This window comes from Haplochromis burtoni, unplaced genomic scaffold, assembly GCF_018398535.1.
Source record: "Haplochromis burtoni strain Fernald_Lab_line unplaced genomic scaffold, NCSU_Asbu1 Contig_27, whole genome shotgun sequence".
Taxonomy (NCBI): Eukaryota; Metazoa; Chordata; class Actinopteri; order Cichliformes; family Cichlidae; genus Haplochromis; species Haplochromis burtoni.
In genome coordinates, this window is record NW_024582388.1 from 1,607,646 (window position 1) to 1,632,259 (window position 24,614).

The 24,614-nt window shown below is 39.6% G+C and overlaps 1 protein-coding gene across 1 annotated transcript; it reads left to right on the forward strand.

Annotated features, from left to right (window-relative positions):
* Nucleotides 1-2,167: 2,167 nt before the first annotated feature.
* Nucleotides 2,168-23,004, forward strand: LOC102289254 (ABC transporter F family member 4). The gene is made up of 14 exons (XM_005918034.3): nucleotides 2,168-2,397; nucleotides 4,135-4,193; nucleotides 6,366-6,505; nucleotides 7,551-7,735; nucleotides 10,742-10,966; nucleotides 12,595-12,717; nucleotides 12,927-13,017; nucleotides 15,554-15,624; nucleotides 15,762-16,578; nucleotides 16,745-16,907; nucleotides 17,124-17,485; nucleotides 19,396-19,469; nucleotides 19,729-19,775; nucleotides 20,186-23,004. Exons 1-13 carry the CDS (start codon nucleotides 2,293-2,295, stop codon nucleotides 19,762-19,764), a joined length of 2,451 nt encoding a protein of 816 aa, XP_005918096.1. The 5' UTR covers nucleotides 2,168-2,292; the 3' UTR covers nucleotides 19,765-19,775; nucleotides 20,186-23,004.
* Nucleotides 23,005-24,614: the final 1,610 nt, after the last annotated feature.

Sequence of the window (24,614 nt, forward strand, 5' to 3'; positions counted from 1 at the left end):
TAATTACTTGGGTGTAGTATGTATGTTCATGGGGGAGGTCATTATCAGTAGGAAAAGCTTTAAAACTTGTCAAGAAACAGTTAAAAATTCAAAGTTCACGTACAGTGGGCCAGATTGGAGTCTTCCCCTGGCCAGTTCATGGTCCCAGGGCCTTATGTTTCACACACCTGCTATAAGCAGTCCATTTATTGACAAAGAAATGTGTTGGGTCAGGATTATTAATGAAATTCCACTTCCAGACTCTAAAAACATATTGTAGTTTTGATTCAGCTGACTGAAAAGCTAATACTAGTCACGTGTACGGATTTTAAATTCTGATTTTGACTCACTTTGTATTTTGATTTCTTGAGCAAAATCAGCATCCATGTATTTATTTGTAAAAACATTTTAAATAGTGTGTTAGGGATTTCATTAGTCTATTAATTAAATGTTACCAATTATCTTTAAATTTGTTCCTTTTTGTTAAAAATGTAAAATGCTGCATTACTTTATTTATATGATAATAACCTTCGTATTGAACCTTTGTTCAATACGAACCTTTAATAGCAGATGGATGAGTGGAAACCTTTCTGTCTAATTAAACAGCTCAGCGTTAACTGAGGACCTTTTCCTGTCAGCTGTATTCTGCTCATTTACAGCTTCAAACTTTTATTAAGTGTGCCTATGCCAAGAGGCACACTTATTCTTCTTGGACTGTATTACTGTAGTTTTGAATAAGTCACATTTATTAGGGATGTGCCCTCTGTGACATCATACAGAGCCAAGAGTAGAAAAAATATCTAAAACAAGTTTGAAGCCTGTTATTGTCTCACAGAGATCAGATGTACACTTCTTACATCATTAAAGTATCCCCCTTTTTAAAATTTATATTTTATTTTTATTAATTACTTTTATTATTTTATTTTAACTTTTTTGAAATTTTATTTAAGAATAAAAACTAAATAAAATAAAAAGTTTCCTAATTTTTAATATCAGTATCCACCACTGTACCACTATATATACAGTACTGTGCAGAAGTCTTGAATCACCCATTTTATTTCTTTATATTTTGCTTCCAAGGAGCCACACTTGTAATTTTTTTAACAAGATCTTTTACAAGTGATCTTGAGCAGTAGCTTTCCAGGCTTTCTGGAGATTTTTCAATGTTTTTCATTTTTACTCCATTTTACTCCAGTCCTTGTACCATTTTTAGATGAATGTTTTTGTTTGTTTCTTTGTAAAGACACTAAATACTGATCTTTCAATTGTTCCACCGTGAAAAAGCTCCATAATCAAAGCACATAAAAGACTTAATCTAGCAAACAACCAATTTTAAATGATATCTTTAAGCACTTTGTTGCCAGCAGCTTTCCTGAGCTAACTCTACAAAACAGTGTGACTGGTATAAAACAGCATTTTTGCTCCAACAAAAATGGTGATTAACAAAGAGCTAGTAGCTGAAAACCTGTCAGTGTGTCCGTAAAAAAAGCAGGAAACTGGACAAGTGGAGGACAAAAGTAGAAGTGGCACAGTACAGTGTCTGAAAATCATGTTCTTAAGAAAGAGAACAAAAACCATTAAAGAACTGACACCAGAGCTGAGAGATGCTTTAGCCCTTCAGTTTATTTATCTACTGTTTGCTGAAACTTCAGAATAAGTCTCAGTAGAAAGGTGGCTGTCAAGAAGCCAATCCTAAGGAAGGGAAACAAGGAGAAAAGGCTGAAGTATGCCAGATTATACAAGAACTGGACTGAAAATCAGTGGCAACAGATCTTTCGAAACCAAATTTGAATATGTTGTTTCAAATAATTGTCAATATGTGTGGAGGAGGTCAGCCATCTGTAACAGACTGTGGGGGATGATTCATTTTTCAGCATAACAATGATCCCAAACACACAGACCCCTCCGAGTCCAGACCACAACATTACTGGAATCATGATGGAATCAGCTTGACAGAGAATAAAACAGCAGACAGCCAAAATCTAAAGAAGAGCTTTGAATGTCTTTCAAGAAGAGTGTAGAGAAATGACAAGAAAGCTTCCCCAGCAGAGTTCAGGCTGCGTTGAGAAAGAATAAAGAAAGAATTAAGCTTTGTTTTAATGTTTTGGTTACATTTTTCTTTAATAAAACTGGTAAATTTGAAATTATACTTCGTTTTCTTCCAAAGACACAATTTCCCATGCTGCCTTTCGAGGGGGGCGTCGTCAGCGCACATGTGCGCACGCCGAATAGCGAGCATGTACTGAAGTGTAAATAACCCGTCAATATTATTTGCACTTTTTCCCGGTTTGCCAGTCGGTCCCGTCGGACAGCATGGCCTCAGAGGAGGACGACGTGCTGCTGTTTCTAATCTACCAGCACCTGAAGGTGAACGGCTACCAGAAAGCTGCCCAGGTGCTGGAGAAGCACGTTACCCAGGTAAGAAGTTTGGCTTGAATTTACAGTCTAATATTTAGCGTGCAGTCGGTAGACTGGGTTCTAGCTCGCACACGTTAGTTAAATGTGAGTAAAAAGACTATTTTTTTATGTGATTTCATCAGCTGACATGCGCATCTTGCTTGTTATATAACAACTTAAATATAAATGTGATGTGTGTTTGCTTCAGTGTGGCTGTCGGTAAGATGCACTTCAGTCTGTGTGTGTGCGCGACAAAGCGTGTGGCTCCTTGTTCAGGCCTTCTGGAGGAAAAGAACATTATGTTACAGGAGCTGCACAAAGCAGCTCGGCTCCTGCGGCCTATTGCTGCACGCTGTCACCCCATTCAAAACCTCATCACCTTTTCATAGTGTTTAGTGATAACAGTTGACCTTTTTATCTAAAGCTCCCGGAGCTGCTGTGATAAGTTGATTAATTGATTATTTCATCAATTTAAAAATAATCGGCAGCTTTTTAAAAAATTAAATAGCCAGCTGAGATGAACTACTTACATATTTTTCAAATACGAGACCTGGATGCTTTTCTCTATATTTCGCTGTAATTCACTCGTTTTTAGAATTTGGGGTATTTGGACTGTTGCACATAATCACTGCAGCTATTGATTATCCAGTAGCTGTGCCGATGACATCTTATGATGCAACTAGACACTGTAAAATAAACTTTTCTGGTATTTTCTTTTTTAACAGGGGAAATCTAAAAAATAATATTGTCTTATTCTTCCTGAGTCTGTCTGTTAGGAAACATGCGCTTAGGTGTGATGTAAGCTTTTCCTGCAGAGCTTATGAGATAAAAATGTCATTGTCAAAAGTTGCTCATACTTACAGTGGCGGGTGCTCATATTTAACATGATAAAAGAAAATGTGAAAAGTGAGATCAGAGTCGGTACAGGTACAGAGAATCACAAGGGTTCTCTGTTTGCAACAGTTCTTTTCTATTTTGGCTTCACAGGTCTGAATGCAAGTACATAAACCCCGCCCACCTGCAGTTCAGACCTTCTGTTTAGAGGGACAGCCAATCTGAAGAAAGTTGGCTTAAAGGAAGAGTGAATTAACTGAGCGGTCTGCTGAAGTTCATTATAAGATATCATTTATCTTTTCTTTCATTTTACTAACCACTTATCCAGCGTTGTGTTGCGGTAGCTGGAGCCTGTCCCAGCTGTTACAATGCCAGAGGCAGGGTAAACCCTGGATAGGCTGGTTCCTAACCATTAAAAAGAGGGGGGAAGGGTTTTTCAGACACTGGATGAGCTGTGGGCTCCATCAAAACATAAAAATAAGGAATATTATACTGTCGTAGAGTTCAAACATAAAACGAGAGCTGGAAAGGACATAAAACAACACCTTAAAGTCTGAATGAAGTTACAGCAGCAGTCTTATTAGAATTTACTTACGACTGTCCTTCACTCCTCTATGTGAACATTGTGTATTCATCATACTCTCTTCTTTGGCATATTTTACATGAATTCACATCTGGAAGCTTGTGGCAGCATTCCTGCAGCACAGGAAATTTGTTATTTCCCTTTGCTATCTGTGTTTTTTTCCTTTCTTCTTTTGTCTATGTAGTTATGGGACGCACAGGAAGTTTAGCTGAAGCAGAGACAGAACATTCAGGGTATCAGTGAAAAGGAGAAATTGTATTTTGAAAACACTCTTGAAGAGTCAGTACTGAGCAAGTTTTAGATGCACAGTATTTCTCAGGCTGTTGTGTGTTCTGTTGTAGGTGGAGACACCAGTGGAGAGCTCCTCCACCCTGCATGATATCTACACAGGCTGGATGAAGTAAGTCACACCCAGTTACACACTTGTATACATAAATATATAATGCCACAAGTTACCAAAAAGAAAGTAATTATAAGAAAATTGTAAAATTTAACACGTCACATTCTTTGTGCTGTAATTGTTATATGTGCTGCAAATCCTGTGAAAACTGACTGTGTACAGCAAACTGTACAGGTCAGCATGTGTAGATTAAAAATGTCCGTAGCTGAAAACAGGATGGGGCTCTCTGGCTCCCAAAGAACCTTAAAACAATCATTTAATGGTCTAAAATGAGATTAAGCCCAATGAAGTGCATAAATAGTGGCTTTTTCTCATCATCCTCTGTTTTTCTTTATCTCCACATTTTATGACTTCCTGCTTTTTTGGAGTCACCGCTCAGCAGGTAATGCGATTCAGAGACACACTCAGCTTAGGTGATTTGTAGACTCCACACTGTCTGTGTGAGCAGGATGCGACTGGTACGGTTTGTGTGAGTGATTTCCTGGCCTTGTGCCCAGTGCATTCTGGGATCACCTTCAAATCCCTGCCTCCCTAATGAGGATTAAATGGGCATCAGATAAATGGCTAAATCAATGACATCAGCTCATTTGCCGAAGTGAATCTAACACTAAAATAACAGAAATCTGCAGAAGTCAATGAAAATACATAATTATGTGCCGAATATAAGGCACCTCTGATTATCAGAAAAACACTGTTTTCAAACAGCTGCTCATTAGGGAGAAGTACTCATAATGGTACTTAGCCCTATTCTAATTAATGCCACGATGCAAATGATCAAAAACCTGCAGTTCTTAGGCTTCTGAGATTCACAGAAATGTTTTTCTTTTTAAAAGCTGGTGAATTCAATTAAATATTATTTATATAGCGTCAATTTACAACACCTGTTGCTTCAATGTGCTTTATAATGTAGGTAAGAATACACTTAACCTCTCCAAAGTTAGCTGACACTTTGTAAGCGAGCACTTGGCAACCGTGGGAAGGAAAAACTCCCTTTGAACAGGAAGAAACCTCCGGCAGAACCAGGCTCAGGGACGGGCAGCTAGTTGGGGGTTAAGGTGGGAGAAAAACACATAATTGAATTACTTCACTGCACTGATAAAGAGTAAAGACATGTAAACAGAACAGTGTAGTCTATAGCTGTGCTAGCTATTTGCTTCCAAGCATAGCTAAATCAAGTCGAATGCTTGTTTACGTTCACGACCATTTAGGCACACCTTCCCAGTACTGGGTTAGACTCCTTTTCTGCTTTGAGAGCTGCCTTAATTCTTTGTGACATAGATTGAAAAATGTGCTGGAAACATTCCTCGGAGATTTTCCATGTTGATAGGATAGCATCACACAGTTCCTGCAGATTTATCCGTGGCTTGAGTCTCCCGCCGCATCCCAAAGGCGCTCTGTTAGATTCAGATCTGGTGCCTGTGGAGGCCATCTGAGTACAGTGAACTCGTGTTCAAGAAACCAGTTTGAGATGTTTTGAGCCCGACTGCTTATAAAAAGATGGATGTTGCCACTGCAGCATCACGTATTAGTGCGTGTTGGAACACTAAGGCTCGCCATTTTGGTGTTGGTGAAACCGGATGTAAATGATAAATGGCCTGTATTTGTATAGCGCTTTACTAGTTTTACTACTTTACTAGAGATATACAGATGTATGTTATGTTATAATAGTTTGGAAACTGGAGAAAAAAGTTAAATTATTAGCCATGTAACTGTTCCAAAATGCTCTAAACACTAAAATGGTCCAGAGTTCATTTCAGGCTTTCTGGGCTGAAACTTGGCACGCTGCTATCAACTTAAGCAATCTGTGTTTGTAAATCTGCTAATTAAAGAGGCCACAGCCATAACTTTAAGCATCAGCAAATTCCATTTAAATGATTTATAATAAAGATTAGCCCTGTGTACAATTGTGATGAAGGGAGAAAACATACATGAGGCCAAAAATACTTCTCATACTAGCATGTAAACGTGTTAAATTCATGCCTAAGTTGGACAATTTAACTCGGGAATCTGTGAGTCTGAGACTCACTTTTAGAGTCAGCCTCAAGTGGTCGCTGGTGGAATCGAGATTTGCATTGACTGCGTTTTTCAGCTCATCAGTTGGTGCTTTACCTCATGTATAAGCATAGCCAGTAAAAGAAATGTAATTCATTTGTGTGTGTGTGTGTGTTACAGACTGTACTCCCTAGCCCAGCATGCCAAACAGGAGACACAAGAGTCCAGTTACTCAAAGAAAAGCATCAAAGCAGAGGCTGCAGACACCAGGCTCTCCAGTGTCACAGGAGGAGATGATGTGGCTTCCAACCCTCCACTCGGTAAATTTTATGTTTGATTGCAGTAGTTAGGACAAAATAAAGCCACTAATATGTGCACATCTGTAGCTGAAATGAATTTAGTTAATTAAATGTCAAACATTTTCTAATTAATGCTTGTTTAAATCTTGATTTCTGGAGAATGATGATTTCCATTTTTATTTTTTCTGATGTTTAATAGATACATAGAGCAACAACTTGGCAATTAATTATTTTAGCAACCTGTCAGTCATACAGCTGATTCATTAGTTTATCTTTGGAAGATACAAGAAATGAAAACGTAAAACAAACAAAAGCCTCTCTGTAAAAATATGTTTTTGTTTATTTATCTAATGCTAATTTAAAGCTAATTTAGCAGTAAGCTGAAGTTTGTTCCACAATGGGCTCCTGTGCTTTGAGCCCACACTGCAGAAGTTGTAACAGTAATTGATTGTCTGTGATTTAAAAGTAATCAGTGAAAAATTTAATTGGGTTCTGTAGCAAATGGGAAGCCAGTGTAATTCTGCCAGGACTGGAGTAATGTGTGTCGAGTGTTTGTGACTAACCTCACTGCTGTAAATGGTCAGAAGCTCCTCTCCTGCGCAGCTAGCTCACAGTGTAGGAGACGTTTCTCTACTTTTAAGATCAGTCTTCAAACTTCCCTTTTTGATAAAGTTTATTGTTAGATTCTTGCCTTCTTTGTTCAAACTGGACACTTTTTGTTACTTCTCCACATCACCTGGACTTTTTAGGGAATGTAACTACTAGATCGGTTGACCCTGACACGTGCCTCAGTCATGCTGCTGGGTTACGTCTCGTAACCTGTTCATACAGGATCATCTGATTGTTGGGCTGTTATCTCTAATATTGTAGGGTCCTTACCTTACAATGTAAAGCTCTTTGGGGCAACCTTTGTTGTGAAATTGGCGCTACATAAAGAAAACTGAGTTGAACTTTGCATTGTATAAGTTATCCTTTTTTTTTTTTTTCACTCTGTTTATTTCTTTTACAAATCTTGGCACCGGTGACTATGAAGCCAGTCTAAAATATATTAGATTTTCTCTTTCAGAGCCCGGGCCTGATGTTGTTGAGCCACTGAAGGCAGAGAGCATCTCTGAGAGTGTCTGTGAGCAGCTGCTGGCTGCTGATAATAAATCCCGAGCAACAAACTCTGACAGCGAGAGCGCCGGCTCCTCTAACAGTGAAGTGGAAGAAGAAAAGATAAAGGAGGAAGAAACAAAAACGGAGCAAGAGGTGAACATCTCACATATCATGAAAAATGGGTTTGAGTTTTTCTGTGCTAGCTTTGCCCCCTTTTTCTCAAAGTGAGGAGACAGAATCCTTTCAGTTAGCGTAGCCCTGTTGTGTCAGTGCTAATGTGTGCTTCATATGGGAGAGCCAATAAGGACAAACTGCATGTTGAGCGTAAATGTTTGGTATTTAGGATGTGTTGATGAACACGTGTGCCGAGAAAACCAGAAAATATCCCGTAGCCTTCAAATGGTATTAAAATCACAGGAGAAATAACAAGATAAGAAGGAGAATCATTTTTCCCAGCTAAGATGCTAACAGTTTATTTCCTGGTGTGACTTAAGCTTTAAAAATGTGTTTTCTTAAATTCAAAAGAGGTTTCTCAACAACAGCAGCTGCAGGAAGGCGTGGTTGTGGTTGGTCCTATGCAAAGTTTTGCAGCACGTCTGCATGCTAATAATCCTTCTCTCTGTCACCTGCGTAAACAGCTGCAGATTAGCTTTTATAGGTAATAATATTGACATTCTGACACCCAAACGGTACATTTATAATCTGAAATAAGCTATGCCCTGAAGATAACAATCATATTTTCAAATATTAGCATCTTAAAACTAATTAAAGTAGGCGAGGAATCTCCAGCAGACCTTATCTAATTAAAGATGAATCTCTAAATTTGTACGATTAAGCATGAAGTGAACACGAGTTATTTAAGTCTTATCTCATAAAGCAACTCTTGAAATAACTACGAGCAGGGAAAGATAAAGGTGCGACGTGTTAATGATCATTAACCCTTTAAAGCCGGTCGGAGCGGGCACGCTCCATTTTGCATAACTATTTTTAAATCCCGGTAGCACTGCAACCACGTAAACTAGCGCAATAATTTTTTTTGCATATGAAACCGGAGGAGTTGTACTTACATCTTATGCCATCAGCTTGTCCTCGGTCACAGTTTCCTTCCACATATAGCTTTGCAAAAATTGCATAAAAAGCGCTTGCAGGAACAAAAACATAATATTCCAGAAACAGGCTTTGCCGATCCGATCAGCTGTTTGTAACACTTCCTTCGTCCATCAGCACGAACTATCGCATGTCCGCCATGACCTGCCCGAAACCGGAAGTGACGTCATTTGCGAAAATGTAGTTTTTTACCATCAGGGCCTTATGAGCCTATACTGGTGTTTTTAAAAGTTATCTTTGACTTTATGACTTTCTGTGTCGTTTCTGGGATGTTTAGGACTCATATTGCACTGCTGGAAATAGTTTATTTTGATGCATATGCAGGTTTTTTTTTGCAAATTTGCATTATAAGATTTATTTTCGTTTTTATTGCAGTATATAAAAATTGGTGTATTTCAAAAATAAAACTATGAAGACACTTAAAATAAATTTCCTGTGGTAGGAAACTATTTTGTGCAACTTTTTTGTATTTACAGTTTTGAGGGATAAGCCTCTTAAATTTCTCCAACTAGAAATATATGTTAAAAAAACAAAAACGATTTTCAATTTTTTTGTAGTTTATTGCACTTTTTTGCAATTTATGTAATTACTATGCACTTAATGCAGACATATTATTAAAATTTGGGCTATAATGGTTGTATTGATGTATAGCAACTTGAAATGCTCCCAAAAATGGCTCCACAGCATGTAAAAATATAATATAAGCTCTGGCGCACTTGGTTCTATGGTAGGTCTTAAAGGGTTAATGTAGGAATATTTTTACTTGGGGTTTATGTTTTAAAGGTTTTCATTAAAGTTAAAAGCAAAAAGTAAAAAGCGTTCAAGTAAGTATCGAGTGCTGAGCGTTGTTACAGGAGGAGGAAAGCAGTGCCATCATGAACACACATAGCTGTTGTCCAGCCACTGTAATAATGTGCTGATAGATGGACAGTAGCTGCAGTGTTGTTATACGCTTGTGAAACACACGGACACAATTCCACTCGTCTCATCTGTCCTGTATTAGTTTCCTCTGTTGTTATTACTGCTGTGTGTGTGTGTGTGTGTGTGTGTGTGTGTGTGTGTGTGTGTGTGTGTGTCTTGTCTGTTCTTTTGTGTTGGCCCAGTGATGCAGCAGATAATGCCGTGTGGACACAGAATTGTGTGCGTGTGACAACGGTAATCTTCAGAGACAAATTGTGTGCGTGCTCGTTTCTGTGCGAACTATTCGTTGTGGTTTCTGTCGACAGCTGCTGGAAACCCTGATTACTTTGTGTCTAATGGTAAAAGCACTGCGGCTTTCTTTTTGCTGTACAACAACAACAACAACATCACATTCTTAACGGCAAAGATGTTTCTACTCAGCAGAATTTCTAGTTTCTTTTAGTTGTAGTTTTCGCCAGCTGGTTGAATTAAATCTGCTCTCTGTGGATTAAAATGGACTTCCTGTGATGTGGAGCGGAGCTAGCAAGTGCTCCAGCGACACTCAGTGGAGTCATATTTTTACTTTTGGATTGCATATAAAGAGATGCTAGCATCTCCTCCTCACGTGCCTTCTTGGCCTGCTTGGACTTGATGGTGTTTTTTTGCTTAAAGTGGTGAAACAAGTTTTTTTCCATATTTAGTGGCAACAATTGTCTTGCATACTTTGCAGAGGAGTGTGGTTTGTTGGGGGTTGTTGAAGTAGCTCCCTTTTTATGTACTAAATATCATTGGAGGCTGGCACATGCAGCTATCGCTCTCAGGCATGTCTGGGTTTGTTGTTGTGCATGCTAGGGGACGTAAACACAGGGTGTCTCTATCTATATAGTCCAAATATATTTGACACAACAAGTTTAGTCTGTGTGCGAGTATTTGAAATTGCTCTGTTGCATTGTTTCCCCCAAACGTAAAAAGCCTGTACACTGTTCTCAGCATAGCACCTCATTTGCAGTGAAATATAGTCTCCAATAAATGGGGTATACAGAGCAGTAAAAAGATCCTCGAGTGTCTTGGATTTGTCTTCCTGAAACTAGCAGATATTCTGAGTAAACAGCAGGATGCAAGTTCTTCTAACTGCCTGTACATATTTTCCAGTCGGCTCCAACTAAAGTGTGTGCTGAGGCGTCCAATGAGGCAGAAAGCCTGAGCTCTGCCTCTTCAGACGCTGAGGAAATAACTGCACCCAGCCAGGGTAACAACAGCCTGGTGTTACCTGATCAGGCTGAGGACCAATCGCAGGCCCCCGATCCAGCCGAGGCCTCAGTCTCAGGCGGTGACCTTAAAGTGGAGCATCAAGAGGGCAGTGATGATCTGAAGCAGGTTAGGTCATCAATTTCATTTTAAACTTTTGTGTCAGATGTTTATTTTTCTTTTCATTTCATCATATCTCGCAAAACTTTTTCATGCGACTGACACTTGAGCACATATGCATCACTCGCTCTACCTTGATGTCTTTAAAGGCCTAGTGTGCTGTTTAATTTTCCTCCTGGCGCACTGGATCGCTCTGCAATGAGCAGAAATGTTAATCACCTTAAACCACACTCATAAAAAAATGGGAGTAGCTGTTGATTCCTGGCTCAGCAGAGCCTCCTTCTCCTCAGCTCACCTCTGCACAGCTGAAACTTATTTTGCAGTGGACTGTTTGTGTTGTTACGCTTCCAGTAGTCAACACTGCAGGCAGCCTTTCTTTGCTGAATTGTGATTTTTCTTTTAGGACTTTACTGGAACGTAAAAGATTGCGATTAAATGTCACCGTATTAGATGTTGCTCTTAATTAGTGCAACAAGTCGGTGCTCTTTAAAACTCTGTATTCATGTTTAAATCATCTGAAGCTCCAACAGAAACAGAAACGTCAGATTTAATTGGCACTTACATTGTTTAAACAAGCAATTTGGTGCCAGTTGTCAACAAGAAAAAGATCAAATAAAAAACATACAGAAATTAAATGTATGATTTTTTTTTTTTTTTGCATAAAGATGAGAATTTGTGGTGCCACCTTTTTACCATAATAATAATAATAATAATAATAATAATAATAATAATAATAATAATAATAATAATTCTGCAACATTCATCTCTCCAAGTGTCAAAACAGGACTGTTAAAAGCCAGCAATGAATAATTCATCTAATTTGATCAGTTAAGTAGCGTTGTATTTGCAAGATTTATTGCTCACATGTGGAAAGATGGAAGCGCCAGTAATAATAAATCGGACATGAGCAATCAAAAAGCTGTAAACAAAAACCCTGATCAGCCAAATATTAATTAATTGTCGCCCAAACTGTTGTAAACATCTGGCTCTGTTTACAGACTAGTGCAGCATGCTGGTGTGCTATGCATCAAAGATCATTATGCTCCTTCCTCTTATGCTCATATCCATAGATGCTTAGTTTATATCAAGTCTTAGACTATTTTTTTAGTTAAAAAAAAATAAATCTAAATTTAATTGTCATCTTCCACGAAATCCAGAGCATCTGGAAAAACAATAAATTGGCAGAAATGCAACTTGGGAAACAAATATCAGTCCTCTTGTTGTTATTATTGCCCGCATGCACACATCAACATAGACCTAAAACTAAAGATTATCACCTGCACTGGTATCTAATTTGGTGCATGAGAAAAGCAACACACAAAAGAAACTGCATTCAGTTTTGTCCCAGCAGTCCCAGCTGTCCTCTTCAGCGAATGCCGCCATGCTTGGCAACCTTCAGAAAATGGTGCCGGCTGAGTTGTAAAGCAGATACTGGCCGGCGCTGGCACCAGCGCCTCCAGGCTGGAAGTGTTTAAACCATTATCCATCTGACTTCTCTTTAGTGATGCAGCCATGTTTCCAAGACTTACTGTGGCTTCGAGTGCAATTTTAGCTGTTATTGACAAAAATGAGCTGTATTAATTCGCCTTTGTTTTCTTGTAGGATTAAATTGATCTTTCTGCTTGGTTTTTCTCCAGGAAGCAACCACAAACACCTCAGAAGACATAGAAGAAGCTTCGGCGTCACAGCAGACAGATGTTCCCACTCAGGAAGTCAGCGAAGCCGAGTCTCCAGAAGGTGAAGAAGCCACAGCAGGAGAGGTGCAGTACTGCTTCATATTCATATATTAATTGATACGAGTACAGAACCTGTGATTGCTTTTATTATGCATCCCTGAAGTGCCTGCATATTTTGATATTTCCACTACAATTACAAAGTATTTAAATAATTCAGTTAAACTAAGAACTAAATCTGTAAAAACTTGACTCGTCATGTCTGGTGGTGAAAGACCTCTGTTGACCTCTTGCAGATGCCCATCCTGGTTGAACCCACCACCTCTGACCTGACAGCTCTGGAAACCAGTGACCAGCTAGGAGACGGTCAAGCCCCGCCCTCTGCAGGTATTAACAGCCAATAGATTTTTAATTAGCGGTTTGTTCTTTTCCCCCTAAATGCATGGCATCTTTTCCGTCTCTTTCTCACTGCTCTGACAAGAGTCACAAGCTGTTGTTAAGAAACCGAGGCTTCAGTGCGGCTGCCTCTGCAGCAGGTTTCTTTTAAGTATTATGAAAATCAGTCTGATAACATCTGCCGTCCAGGTTTGTTTCCACAGTTACAAGAGTTTCAAAATTTCACATTTCTGCTCAGGCATGAAAATCACTGCAAGGTTGATTTAAGAAAGAAAGTGAGATTTGTCGTAGGGTTGTATCTGTAATCAGAATGTTTCTCCTGATTGATTGATTTAAACTTATCACTAAATTCGTAGTTATGACGACCCACACATTCATCTTTCCGTATATACGATTACATAAGACAAAGAGAAGATGCACGTGCTCATGACCGACATAATTAAATGATTGATTATAAGAATATTACACACATTCATATAATCTCTAAAATTGGTTCATCTTTATAGCTTCTTATCTTTATATGTGAATATTAATGTTGTATGCTCCGCCCCTCCCTGAGCCTGGTTCTGCTGGAGGTTTCTTCCTGTTAAAAGGGAGTTTTTCCTTCCCACTGTCGCCAAAATACTTGCTGATTAGGGGGTCATATGATTGTTGGGTTTTCTCTGTATGTATTATTGCAGGGTCTACCTTACAATATAAAGGGCCTTGAGGCGGCTGTTGTTGTGATTTGGTGCTGTATAAATAAAGTTGAATTGAATATGTATTTATGATTACTTGGACATCTTTTTCGTCATAAGTCAACAATAGAGAAAAAAGTATAACATTACTTCTCACTTGGAGTGTGAGCTCAGGCAGCTCGATGCTCATTTCGTAAGCTGTTGTGCCGCAATGACAAAGAGTTGAGGTTAAGTAGGATGCACTTCCTAACATATGGGCACAAGGTCTTCAGTTTTTCATTCAGCTACACCACTGAAGGATCTGAAAACTGTGATGCATGAAGAGCTCAAGTCAAGGCAAACGAAAAGACCAGCCGTTCTCAACTGAAGAAGACTAAACGGTCTAAAAACTCATATTTCGTAGCTTCAAGAAGAAAGACACATTTCAACCTGTTGCTTTGCTGAGCAGTTTTCTTTTTTCCCCAAAAGTTTAATTAACCCGGGAAAAAACTAAATATTGTCACACCTGAAGCCCATCTGTAGCTGTGACCTTGGTGTTCGCCATTTCCTCGCAGGACACTCGTTTGATTAAATCAACTGTGGTTCGTCTAGCACGAAGCACACCAGGTTGTTGTGAGCTTGCAAATCTAGTGAGAATCCAGCCGCCTCTCAACACGTTTCTTGTGGTGATGTGACGACACACCTCGGGAACAGAAGGGGAGATGGATGTTGGCTTTATCTCGACTTGTTGTGGTGGAGGCGTACAGCTGTGAGGCTCGACTCTTTTCATTTAATGGCTGCTGATTTGGACGAACTGACCTAAAAGTTATTCACTGATATTAAAAAGCAGTTCCAAAAAGGGAGTTGTTGTTGGAGCGGTTTCCAACAAAGCACAGCGTCGTCGCTGTACTCTGGATTTACTTTTTTCCATTTATTTACAAGGGAGAAAAAAGGCATTCTGTCTTTTCATTTTTCCTTTTATTGACAGCACGTCATCTCCGGCTGTTTAAGCACAGAAGTTTTAGACAAAGTTTGAATATTTTTACCCCGAGGCAGCTGGATTCAGTGCCAAAACTTGTAAAAGAGTTTGACAGATTTCTGCCAAAGCCGAGAAACAGCAGTTGTTTTTCGACGCCACTCACTTGTGTAACTTCTCAGAGGAGTTTGTAAAGCTTGTCACAGCTTGTTAAGTAAGCCGGAGTTATGACTACTCTGAGAGTTGCAATCATCTGGAAAACAATCGCATCTTTCACCCAAAAATGTGAAAATGATAGATGACGTTTGAATAGAAACGAAGGTTTTTCGCATTCTGACCTGTCAAACACGGAGGCAGTTCTGGATTTTACTAACTGAACTGCACAAATTCCTGGAAAGGAGCCTTTTGTTAATAATATTATTATCGACCTGAACTTCCTGCTATGACAAGTCCAAACATCTGCTGCAGAAAGGCTTCAGAGTTGGATTCCTGTGGGGGGAGAGTGATCTGATGCTGCTATCAAGAAAAAAATACACCTGGAGATGCTCGTCGAATAAAAGTGTTAGATATATCACAAACATGTCGTAGTGTGTGCTCTGCTCTCCACTTTAATCCTCAATACATCAGACAGAACCCAGCCTGAGATCCCATCAGGGCAATTTAAAATGTCTCGTTATCTTATTTTTCTTTTCTTTTATGACCAAACAAAAAAAACTGCCTTATGACTCATGTCTCTTGCTGTTTTTCCCAGAGTTGCCACTGTAATAGACTGTCGACTGATTTTAAAAAGATGATTTTATTGAGTCTCACGTCATGTACTTAAATCTTAAAGCTCTGATCAGGTATAAAAGACTACAAATGTAATCTAATGTAGGCATTTTATAATATTTTTCAGACCCTGATGGTGAATCTAAAAATCCAAAAGAGGAGGAGGAGGATGACGTGGAGGAGACAAAGAAATCTGAGGTGATACAACTACTTATGGTGAAGATAGGTCTTTGCCAGAAGCAGATGGGGAATAATAATGAGTACATTTGCACTATCTGTAATGACTTTGTGTATATGCAGCATGTTTTAATTCCTGTATGCATCTCTGCACTCAGACGTCACAGGTCGCAGATCTTTCCTCGGAGCTGGAGGGAGACACGGAGATGTTGAAAATCCCCGTGGACACCGGGATCCAGAGTGACCTCTCAGCCAGTCCAACTGGTATCAAAGTCACGTTGGTTTCAGAAGAGCGATCGGACCCAGAGGCCTCCATCATCATCAACATCACAGTCAAAGATGACGAAGCAGCTGAGCGAGAGACCGGCCAGCTGTCCCCTGAGGAGACTGCCGAGTCCTGTAAAGACCGCAGCACTCCCAGGAAAAAGAAAAGGAAGAGCAAACAGGATTTTGAGACGTCAACAGCAGACGCATCGATCACGGACACACCCAGCAGCACTGATGCATCTACCCCAGATCCACTCAGTGACACTCCTCTTCCTAGGAAATCTGCCAAAAAGAAAAAGAGAGACAAAAAGAGACAAGAAGAGGAGGTGACAGAGGATGGCGGAGATCAGGAGGATGAGGTTGAGGCGTCTCAGTTAGCTCCACCAGACAAGAAAAAGAAGGCTAAGAAGAGGAAAAGGGAAAGAGACGAAGAAGAAGAGAAGGAAGAGGAAACTCACACTGTCACTGAAAACAAAATTAAAAAGAAGAAGAAGAAGAAGAAGGCTAAAGATGTGGAAGAGGAGGAGGCAGGAAGAGCAGTAGAGGAGAAGGCTGAGAATCCTGTGAGTCTGGCAGAGACAACGGAGGAGAAAAAGAAGAAGAAGAAAAAGAGGAGAAAGGAAGGAGGTCAGGAGAACGAGGCGGTGCAATCTGAAGAACAACCAGCAGGGGGCAGTAATGGCACAGAGGAGAAAATGGAAGCCACAGGTAGAGAGAGAGAGAGGAAAAGCCTTTCCTGAAAGTTCCCTGTAAAAGACATGGACTTGCATTTCATGTGGCCTTTACTCTTAATCATTAGTGGTGATAAAATCTAGTGTGATTTTTAGATAACTTTAATTGTGCATTTTATTTTCTTTTTGGCCTGCTCCTGCAGAGGGAAAGTCTTCTTTGGACTCCTCGGCCAAAAAGAAAAAGCGTCTCAGGAAGAAGCTCAGCCTGAAGAGGAGATTAAAACTTCATAAGAAGGAGAAGCTGGCGATGAGGTTGATGAAGAGCAACAAGTTATCTGCAGATCAGAACCATGTGAGAAGGAAGAAGTGAGTAGTTTCTGCTTATCTTTGGCATATTTCTTCATAAAACTACAAGTGAAACAAAAGCGAAGCCAAACGATTGTAGAACTTGGCGCTGCTATCATTGTTTCAATGTCACCTTGCAGAATTTTGATGCTGTACAGGTTCGTGCTACCAGTAGAAATGTGCAGAAGGTTCTTACAAAATCACAGTAAAAGTTAAAGGATTACTTCCATTTTTCAGACAGAAACACCTACAAGAAGAAACAGAGGAAGTGTTTCACCCAAAGTCAAGCAAAAGACCCAAAGTTGAGCCCATTCGGGAGGACGAAATGCCAAAGAAGAAGAAAAAGATGCAAAAACATGCTGACCTAGAAGAAAATTCGTCAAAGGAAAACCAACCTCCCAAGGCAAAGAAGGAGAAGAAGAGGGAGCTGCAGGCTGAGGATCAGAGCGGTGTGGCAGATGACCAGAGTGCTGCGATTCTTGATGATGCCGATACGTCGGCGCTTTCAAACGGAGGGAAGAAGAAAAGGAAGAAGAAGGCGGTTAAATGCGAGGAAGCTGCCGAAAATGTGAGCCAAGATGTACCTGCTAAGAAAACAAGTAAGACTTTCTTCTTACTAAGTTAGCATTCATGTTGCGCTATATTAAGGGTGTGACAGTTCATGAAGTCTTGACACAAACATCTGCAATATCGTCCTGCGGTACCATCGATCTGCAACCAGTGTGGTGAAAGCTATAATGTTTAAAGACTGCTGCGGTAACAGGTTATACATCAGAGTATTATTGTTCGTCGTCATACTGGAGGAAGAAGAAAACATGACCCAGACTGTGAGATATGAACTGAACCATAGTTACACCACTGCTGGGATAAACACGATGCTTGTAGATCCACCTTTAGCAGCAATAACTTGAAGTAATTGTCTTCTGTTGACTTTATCAGTCTCTCACATTGTTGGTATACACTTTGGTATACTCAGTCAAATGAAGGTGCAAGGAGCTCAGATCCTGTGAATGCAAAACGAGCATAAATCATCACCGTAACTGACAGCTGGTATGAGGCGTTTGTGTGTTACGTGGTGTTACACATGATGGCCAGATGTCTATATGTCGGTCTTTTCTATCTAAAGGACATTATTCCAGGAGTCATGCGATTTATGCAGATGCAGCGCTGCAGACCTAAGCCGTGCTGCCATGTTCTCTTTAGAGTGAAGAGGCTTTCTGTCATCAATTTTAACATGCTAACTGAGGCCCGTAGAGTCTGAGCTGTAGCTCTTGCAGTTTCTCTGAGCATTGCACCGATGGAACTTATAAGTAACTTGCTGGGATATGTTCACTCATGGGAACATTGTGGCATTGCGTTGATACTCCCGAATGCTCCAGACCGACTGCTTTTGATCAGTTAAGTCAGTTTTATTAGCAACACCTAGCTGCTATTTAGCCTTGTAATTCCTATGCAAACAGTAAGAATGTGCATAGTTTTTCAGGACACTACGTCACAACAGTGTGCAGTTCTTTAGACTTTAACTATATCTCACAGCCTGCTTTTGGTTTTTGAGGTTCAGTGACCTGCACAGGCTGAGAAAAGGACATGTCAGGACAGACTCCATAAAACTGTAATAAAGCATTATCATAAAGACGCTGTCTACATAAAATCCACAAAGCTTCCTATCAAAGTAAACGGGCTGGTGAGCTTACCGACAGAGAAAAGCTCTACAGCGCATCCACCTGAAGTTCAAAGGTCAGCTTGTTAACAGTCACAGTGCAAGGCTACACGAACTCAACAACCTCACCACAGGAGAGATGGAGCGATATCACCATGTCTTTAGTTTTTGATGCATTAATGTCTGAGAAGGACAACCTGCAACCCTCTGTAATCTTCCACTGTGGGGCCATCACCTCACATTTGTTGCTGGATTCTACATGAGTAGATTCAAGGTTCAAAATAATCCTTATTAGTAACAAATCGTGCATTAATGTCGCCCCTCGGTTCACACACCGTCTAAAACAAAGACGTAGCTGCTGTAGTTTTCTCTCTCGGCTCAGAGCTGCACATTTGTGCTATTGCAGGCACAGCTGAGAGTACACTGCCTCTCACTGTAGTCTGTTACATGATATTGAATCATATTTATAACCTCTGAAGAGAAACTGGTGTATTCATATACAGAAGGGGAAGAGACAAGACTTTTAGTTCTGGTTTCTCTTTGTAATCAGAGTTCTAGTGACCAGTTGCATTCAAGGAGGCTTTTGTTGCAGACAAAAGGCCCATGTGGAGAGCTAAAAGCATATATTTCCACCTGTAAACAATGACCGTGGCCCAGATGTCTTTTGGCTTTCTCCAGTTTATCTTAAGTACACCTCTGCCTGTGGATAGGGGGAAACTATTGCAAGATGATGCTTGCAATCATCCAGAGAGGTGAAAAAAATGACCGTGCAGGGGTTCCACACACACCACACTACCACAAAGTGCAGCAGTTCCTTTAAATGACTTCATAATGTGCTGATATTCACAGAGAAGAGCAGACTACAGGAGAAACTAGAGGTCGAGCCTGCTGCAGACACACACACTCCTCCAGCTGCTTCTGGGGTAAGAAACTCTCATCCTTCCTTTTAAAATATTCAGAGTTATAGTACGCCGCCGTTTAAGTTTCCCCTCGTTAATGAGACTGACTGACAGTTTGAAGAGACAAGGAAAAAGAAATCTTCGGTCTTTGCTTAAGTTGTTTTATAGATCTGTGAAGAAGTGTTGGCACTGTGAGGCATTTTAAAGTAAACTCAAAGTTTCCTCTCCAAATAATTTGCATGGAGAAGCAGTTAAGCAATATTATTATTTTTTTTTATTCCAGAAAAAGAAAAAATCTTCCAAGAAGAAGACAAACTGATTTAGATTTGGGTGAGTAGCTGCTCGAGCTTTCCACTTTAACTTTATTGAAACTAATTTGTGAATTTAAAACGCTGCTTTCAGAGGTTCAGCTTAACTCCTATACGGCCGTCTCCGAGTCACCGTTCAGGATTTTCTATGTGAAATGAAGCGTTGCTCGTGCCTTCACAGGCTCTTCAGAGGCCGTGTTCATGGGTCATCTCACCTGTGATTAAAAAAGCATGTGCTTTTATTTTTTCATTTCAGAACTCCACTGCAGCCTCAGCGCTGCTTTTTCAGAAAACGTCAAACAAACGGAATCAGAAAATTGTTTCGTGATTGTAGCTAAAACTTAACGCACAAGTCTGGTTTCTCTCTACAGCAGACGCGGCATCATTGTCTGTTTACTGAGGATTAATTATGACTTTCCCTTTTCTTCCCAGGGCGTACTCGGGAGGATGACTGCAACTTGGACCTGAAAGCCTAAAAATGTCAGCGTCTTTTCTCCCGATTTTTCTGTCTGAGGTTCATTTTTCCACGAGAAACAGATTTCTGAGAGGTGCTGGGAGTAACTTCGCACTACCCTTTGTTCCTAAACTGTGAATTTAGCACAATACACACCCTAAACCCCCCCTTTATTTAGCAGATTCGACTTTAAAGCTTTGTTGGAGGCAGACCTGCTCTGCCATGGGGAAAAAAAAAAGCATAGTAATTAGTCAATGACTTTATTATGCATTTCATTCAGCGCAGCCTTTTTAACTGGAAGCTTTTCCCATTAAAGTCTCATTAAAGAAATGATTTAAATGAGCTGCCTATCGTTTGAAAGAATTCACGCAAGTGAAACATAAATTTCTATTTAAATCAAAGAATTAGATTATTAACAGGATTGCTGTGAATTTTTTTTTAAATCACAGTTTATCTCTTTAATCATTTGGCGTAAAATAGCCCTCGAGTTAGTCAACTTGCAGTTAGTTTAAAACTGAGAGAAGATGGGATCTGAGGATGTTTGGAGGCTGTGAAAGATGATTAATACGTTTCCACTGCAGCACGAGACACATTTCGGCTGCAGAGCAGCTCCGTCTGCAATCTGCATCTCCTCAGAACTGATAAAAACTTATAAAGGGGGAACTTTCACAGTCGTGCGTCTTCTTACAGTCAGAGGGGCTCACAAACCTCCACATCTTTGAGTTTGAGTTAGAAATAAGCTAATAAGCTAAGGTGGCTCGATTTTCTTTTTTGTCGGTTCTTTTCTTTTCATGTGAACTGATTGATCAACCAGCATTTGTGTTTGTTTGAGGTAGAATATGTAGTTTTGCTCTGATGTGCATATGATGCAAACTTTGTCAGCCATCAGCTATGCAAATGATTAAATCCCGCTGCTTTGTACAACTTTAACTGCTTAAATTTGCCGTTTCTAACGACGAGCACGTTTCGAGAACGCCGGTCGTTAATAGCTTTAATTCTGCAGCGGCAGTAATTTTCTTTGTTTTCCTTCCCACACTGTTACATGTGCTGTGTTTCACGGTGAAAGTCAAACTGGGAAACTGATCTAACTTGGGCATGAAATTATAAAGCAAATGGCATCACGTCAACAAAGCAGCGTTTGTTTCTTAGGCGATTAAACCCAGATGTGATGCTGTTTGTAAGGTTTGTGCTGTTGAAGCTCAGCAGGAATCATTTCACCTCTGCATCCATCCCTCGTGACATGAACACTGTTGATATAAGTGCTTCTCACGTCTGTCTCACAGTGGATCGCTGTAATCAAACCCTAAAAACTTCACATTTTTGGAAGAAATGTTTTGGTTGTGATTCAGTTATTTTGTTTCTGATTGCAATTTATTTTATTAAAACTAAATTCAGTCTAAATATAGTTGAAATAAGAACAAATTATACATATTCTGATTGGTTATATTTAGGGTTGGAGTTGTCACTCGGACCTCGCAGGGTCACTTTTTTCCACTTCAGAACTTTTGAATAGAAATCCTCATTGTTGAAATATGCAAGCAGATTAAAAGCTCAGGGAAAGTTTACATGAAATGCATTTTATAAGGTAAAACTTGAATCTCACTAAGATTCCTTATGCAGTATTTCACATTATAATCTCATGGCAATGTAATATTATATTTTATCCCCTTAAAAAAAAAAATCAGTCAAATTTGAATCTGTAAGCACATAAGTGGTGATTTGATATACCTTTAAAAAAAAAAGTAGTGCTGTGATGTGTTTTTGTAAAAAATTGGAGCCAAACGGCTCATTAACCCAGCTAACAGTTTCTCATAATTAGAAATAACTAATCTAATGCTGTTAAACTGAATGATTAGTCTGAAGTCTGCCTACATGCTGTTAACTTCCTCTGTCTCGTTACCTAAAGCGCTGTGAAACTTTGGTGTCTGAACTTGTGAGAGACGCAGCTTGGAGCCGATGCCGACATCGATTCGGAGAACTATGAGGAGAAATTAGGTTTTCCACCCTCGGTGTCTGTGTTTACTCGCCGCTGGTGATGTCGTCTTTCTTTCTTACACAAACAGCTTTTTTCCCTCTGAAACAGAAATCCATCAAGTCAATACGCGGGGCAGTTTGCAAACGCCACATCGTGACGATCAAGAAACCAGAGTTCAAATCTAATTTGTCCTGAATTTAAACAAAGTGACGTCAATTTTCCAAAATCCTGTTGTGATTTATGGATTATTCCTTGGAAAATTTTCTCATAATTTCCTAAATATTGTTGCTGTTTTAAAGAAAAATAACAGGCACTTAAAAAAAAAAAAGTTCTTTATTCCCTATGAGATAACGACAAATCTTAAACTAAGGTCCAGTATAGTAATATGACTTATGAACTGACAAGAACATCCATCTGAATTTGGTGCAAATCTATGAGTTAAAAGATTAAAAAGTGGCTCTACAGTGTGTGCTCTGGACTCGATACATTGTTAATGTATGTCGAGTCATCCTCTGTCTCAACCGGGTCGTTTTAGTTCCTCTTACATTCTTCTGATTGGCTGCCCCTCACAGCAAGGAAAGAATAAAGGAATGCCAAATTGTGCACTTGGCTTCTTAGCTAAATATCAGCTGTAAAGTCTAAGGAAATTAAGAGAAAAGTTTCCTAGAAGGGTAAAAATAAAGGATGCATTTTAAAAAAGTTGACAGCAGCATGATGAGCGAGCCAGTGTCTCACGAGTGTCGACAGTTCTCAGATTATCAAACAGTTCTGTTCGCGTTTTGTCCTGTAGCGTCTGTCAATAAAACGTTTTCTCACTTAAAATGACTTCTTCTGTTCTTTTTGTTTTTGTTTGTTTTTCAGTATCAGCAGCTGGTTCAGCATGTAACACTGATCGTTGACCTGAGTATAGTCAGAAACATGACTTTACGCGGGGGCGTGCCCTTTTACTGCTTTAATAAAACATACATGAACATGAGGAACATTCAGGTGATGTGTTGGCTGGCTGCGTGCAGCTGAAACTCATTTTCAGGTCCACTTATATTACAGTTATTCATTAATTTTAAAACCACTTCTTGAATTCGTGGTCATGACGATTGTCTAGCCTATCCCAGCTCACAGAAATGAAAGGTTCATATTTCTGCCGCATTAAATACACTCAAATCGACCTGAGCAGTAAGATTATTTGCACTATGTTTAACCAGTATTATTTATTTATAACAAGTATAGCAAAATTGCTTATCACGTGCTGTCTTTTTCTAATATTTGTTAAATGTCTTCATGTTTTGCTTGTTTAAGTCTGAAGAATCCTGCATAAGATTTTTCCTCAAAAAGATTTTTACTTTTTAGGGACATAAGTTGATTTAAACAGAAATTCAAACATTCTTAGTACAAATATCCTTTTCATTTGAGATGTGGGGCACAAACAGGGAACCGTGTCCACTGCAATAAAGAAAGCTTCCCTTTTTATTGAGCAACTCTGCTGCTGATCAAAGTAAATACTCGCAAGTATTCATGAAGCACATTTATTCATCTCTTAAACGAGACTTACTGACCCAAACAAATATGGCAGCAAGGAAAGCAACAGCTCCCCACCCTGAGTTTTATTCAGAACAAATAAAGATGCTTAAGTTGGAAGAAATTGTATTTCATAGAATTCTAAAAGTCTGAACCATTTAGGTTATTTGCAGTCTAAATGGACACAATGGTTTTACGGGCGAAAGGGCGAGAATCTGGGAGCGCAGAGAATGATGAGGACGCCAGTTCTCACTAAATCATTTTGAGCGACAGATGTGTTTTAAAAGAGTTAACAAAGCAAAATCTCTAAAATGAATAAACGTACCTTCAGTCTGTTTGACTCCCGAGTGGATTTCCTGCTTCTCTCCCGTGTAATATGTACTCCCGGAGCCATTTCCCTGCTGGGTGCACTGGTGCGGTTTCTCCTGTGAACAAACGAGGCATCGATCGATAAATGGCTAACAATCACCAACTCTGTAAACACATTGTGTCCTGAAGGTTTTGTGTGTTTTCCAATAGATTTAAACCAAAAGTTTCATCACGACTTTCTCAACAGCTTTTCACATACTTTTGCCTTTCTGTCTTCTCCCTGCATGAGACACCCACACAGACACAGAGAGTGACACCATTACTCAGTGACAGTGTCTGGATTTGATATAGGAATGCTAACAGCAGACAGGATGTTCTTGAGTGTGATTATACATAATTACAGAGCTGATGCAGCAGCTGTGCATGGCTGGCTGCTTTAAAGTGGCCGTAATGACATCTGTGGCATAGTATATTGTTTTTAAACAACCATATTCGCCATCTGGAGGAGGACATTTTCTTTAAGGTATGAGTGTTGGACTGCTGCTGCTTCTCTCTGGACCTCTGAGCTGTATTCTCTTATGACTACTTGTAAACACTTTTGTTGCTCA

Coding starts and splice junctions, on each gene's coding strand:
- LOC102289254 (XM_005918034.3), top strand. CDS start 2,293: ATGGCCTCAGAGGAGGACGACGTGCTGCTGTTTCTAATCTACCAGCAC. Junction 6,506..7,550: donor GGCTTCCAACCCTCCACTCG/GTAAATTTTATG, acceptor TTTCTCTTTCAG/AGCCCGGGCCTGATGTTGTT. Junction 19,470..19,728: donor CTCCTCCAGCTGCTTCTGGG/GTAAGAAACTCT, acceptor TTTTTATTCCAG/AAAAAGAAAAAATCTTCCAA.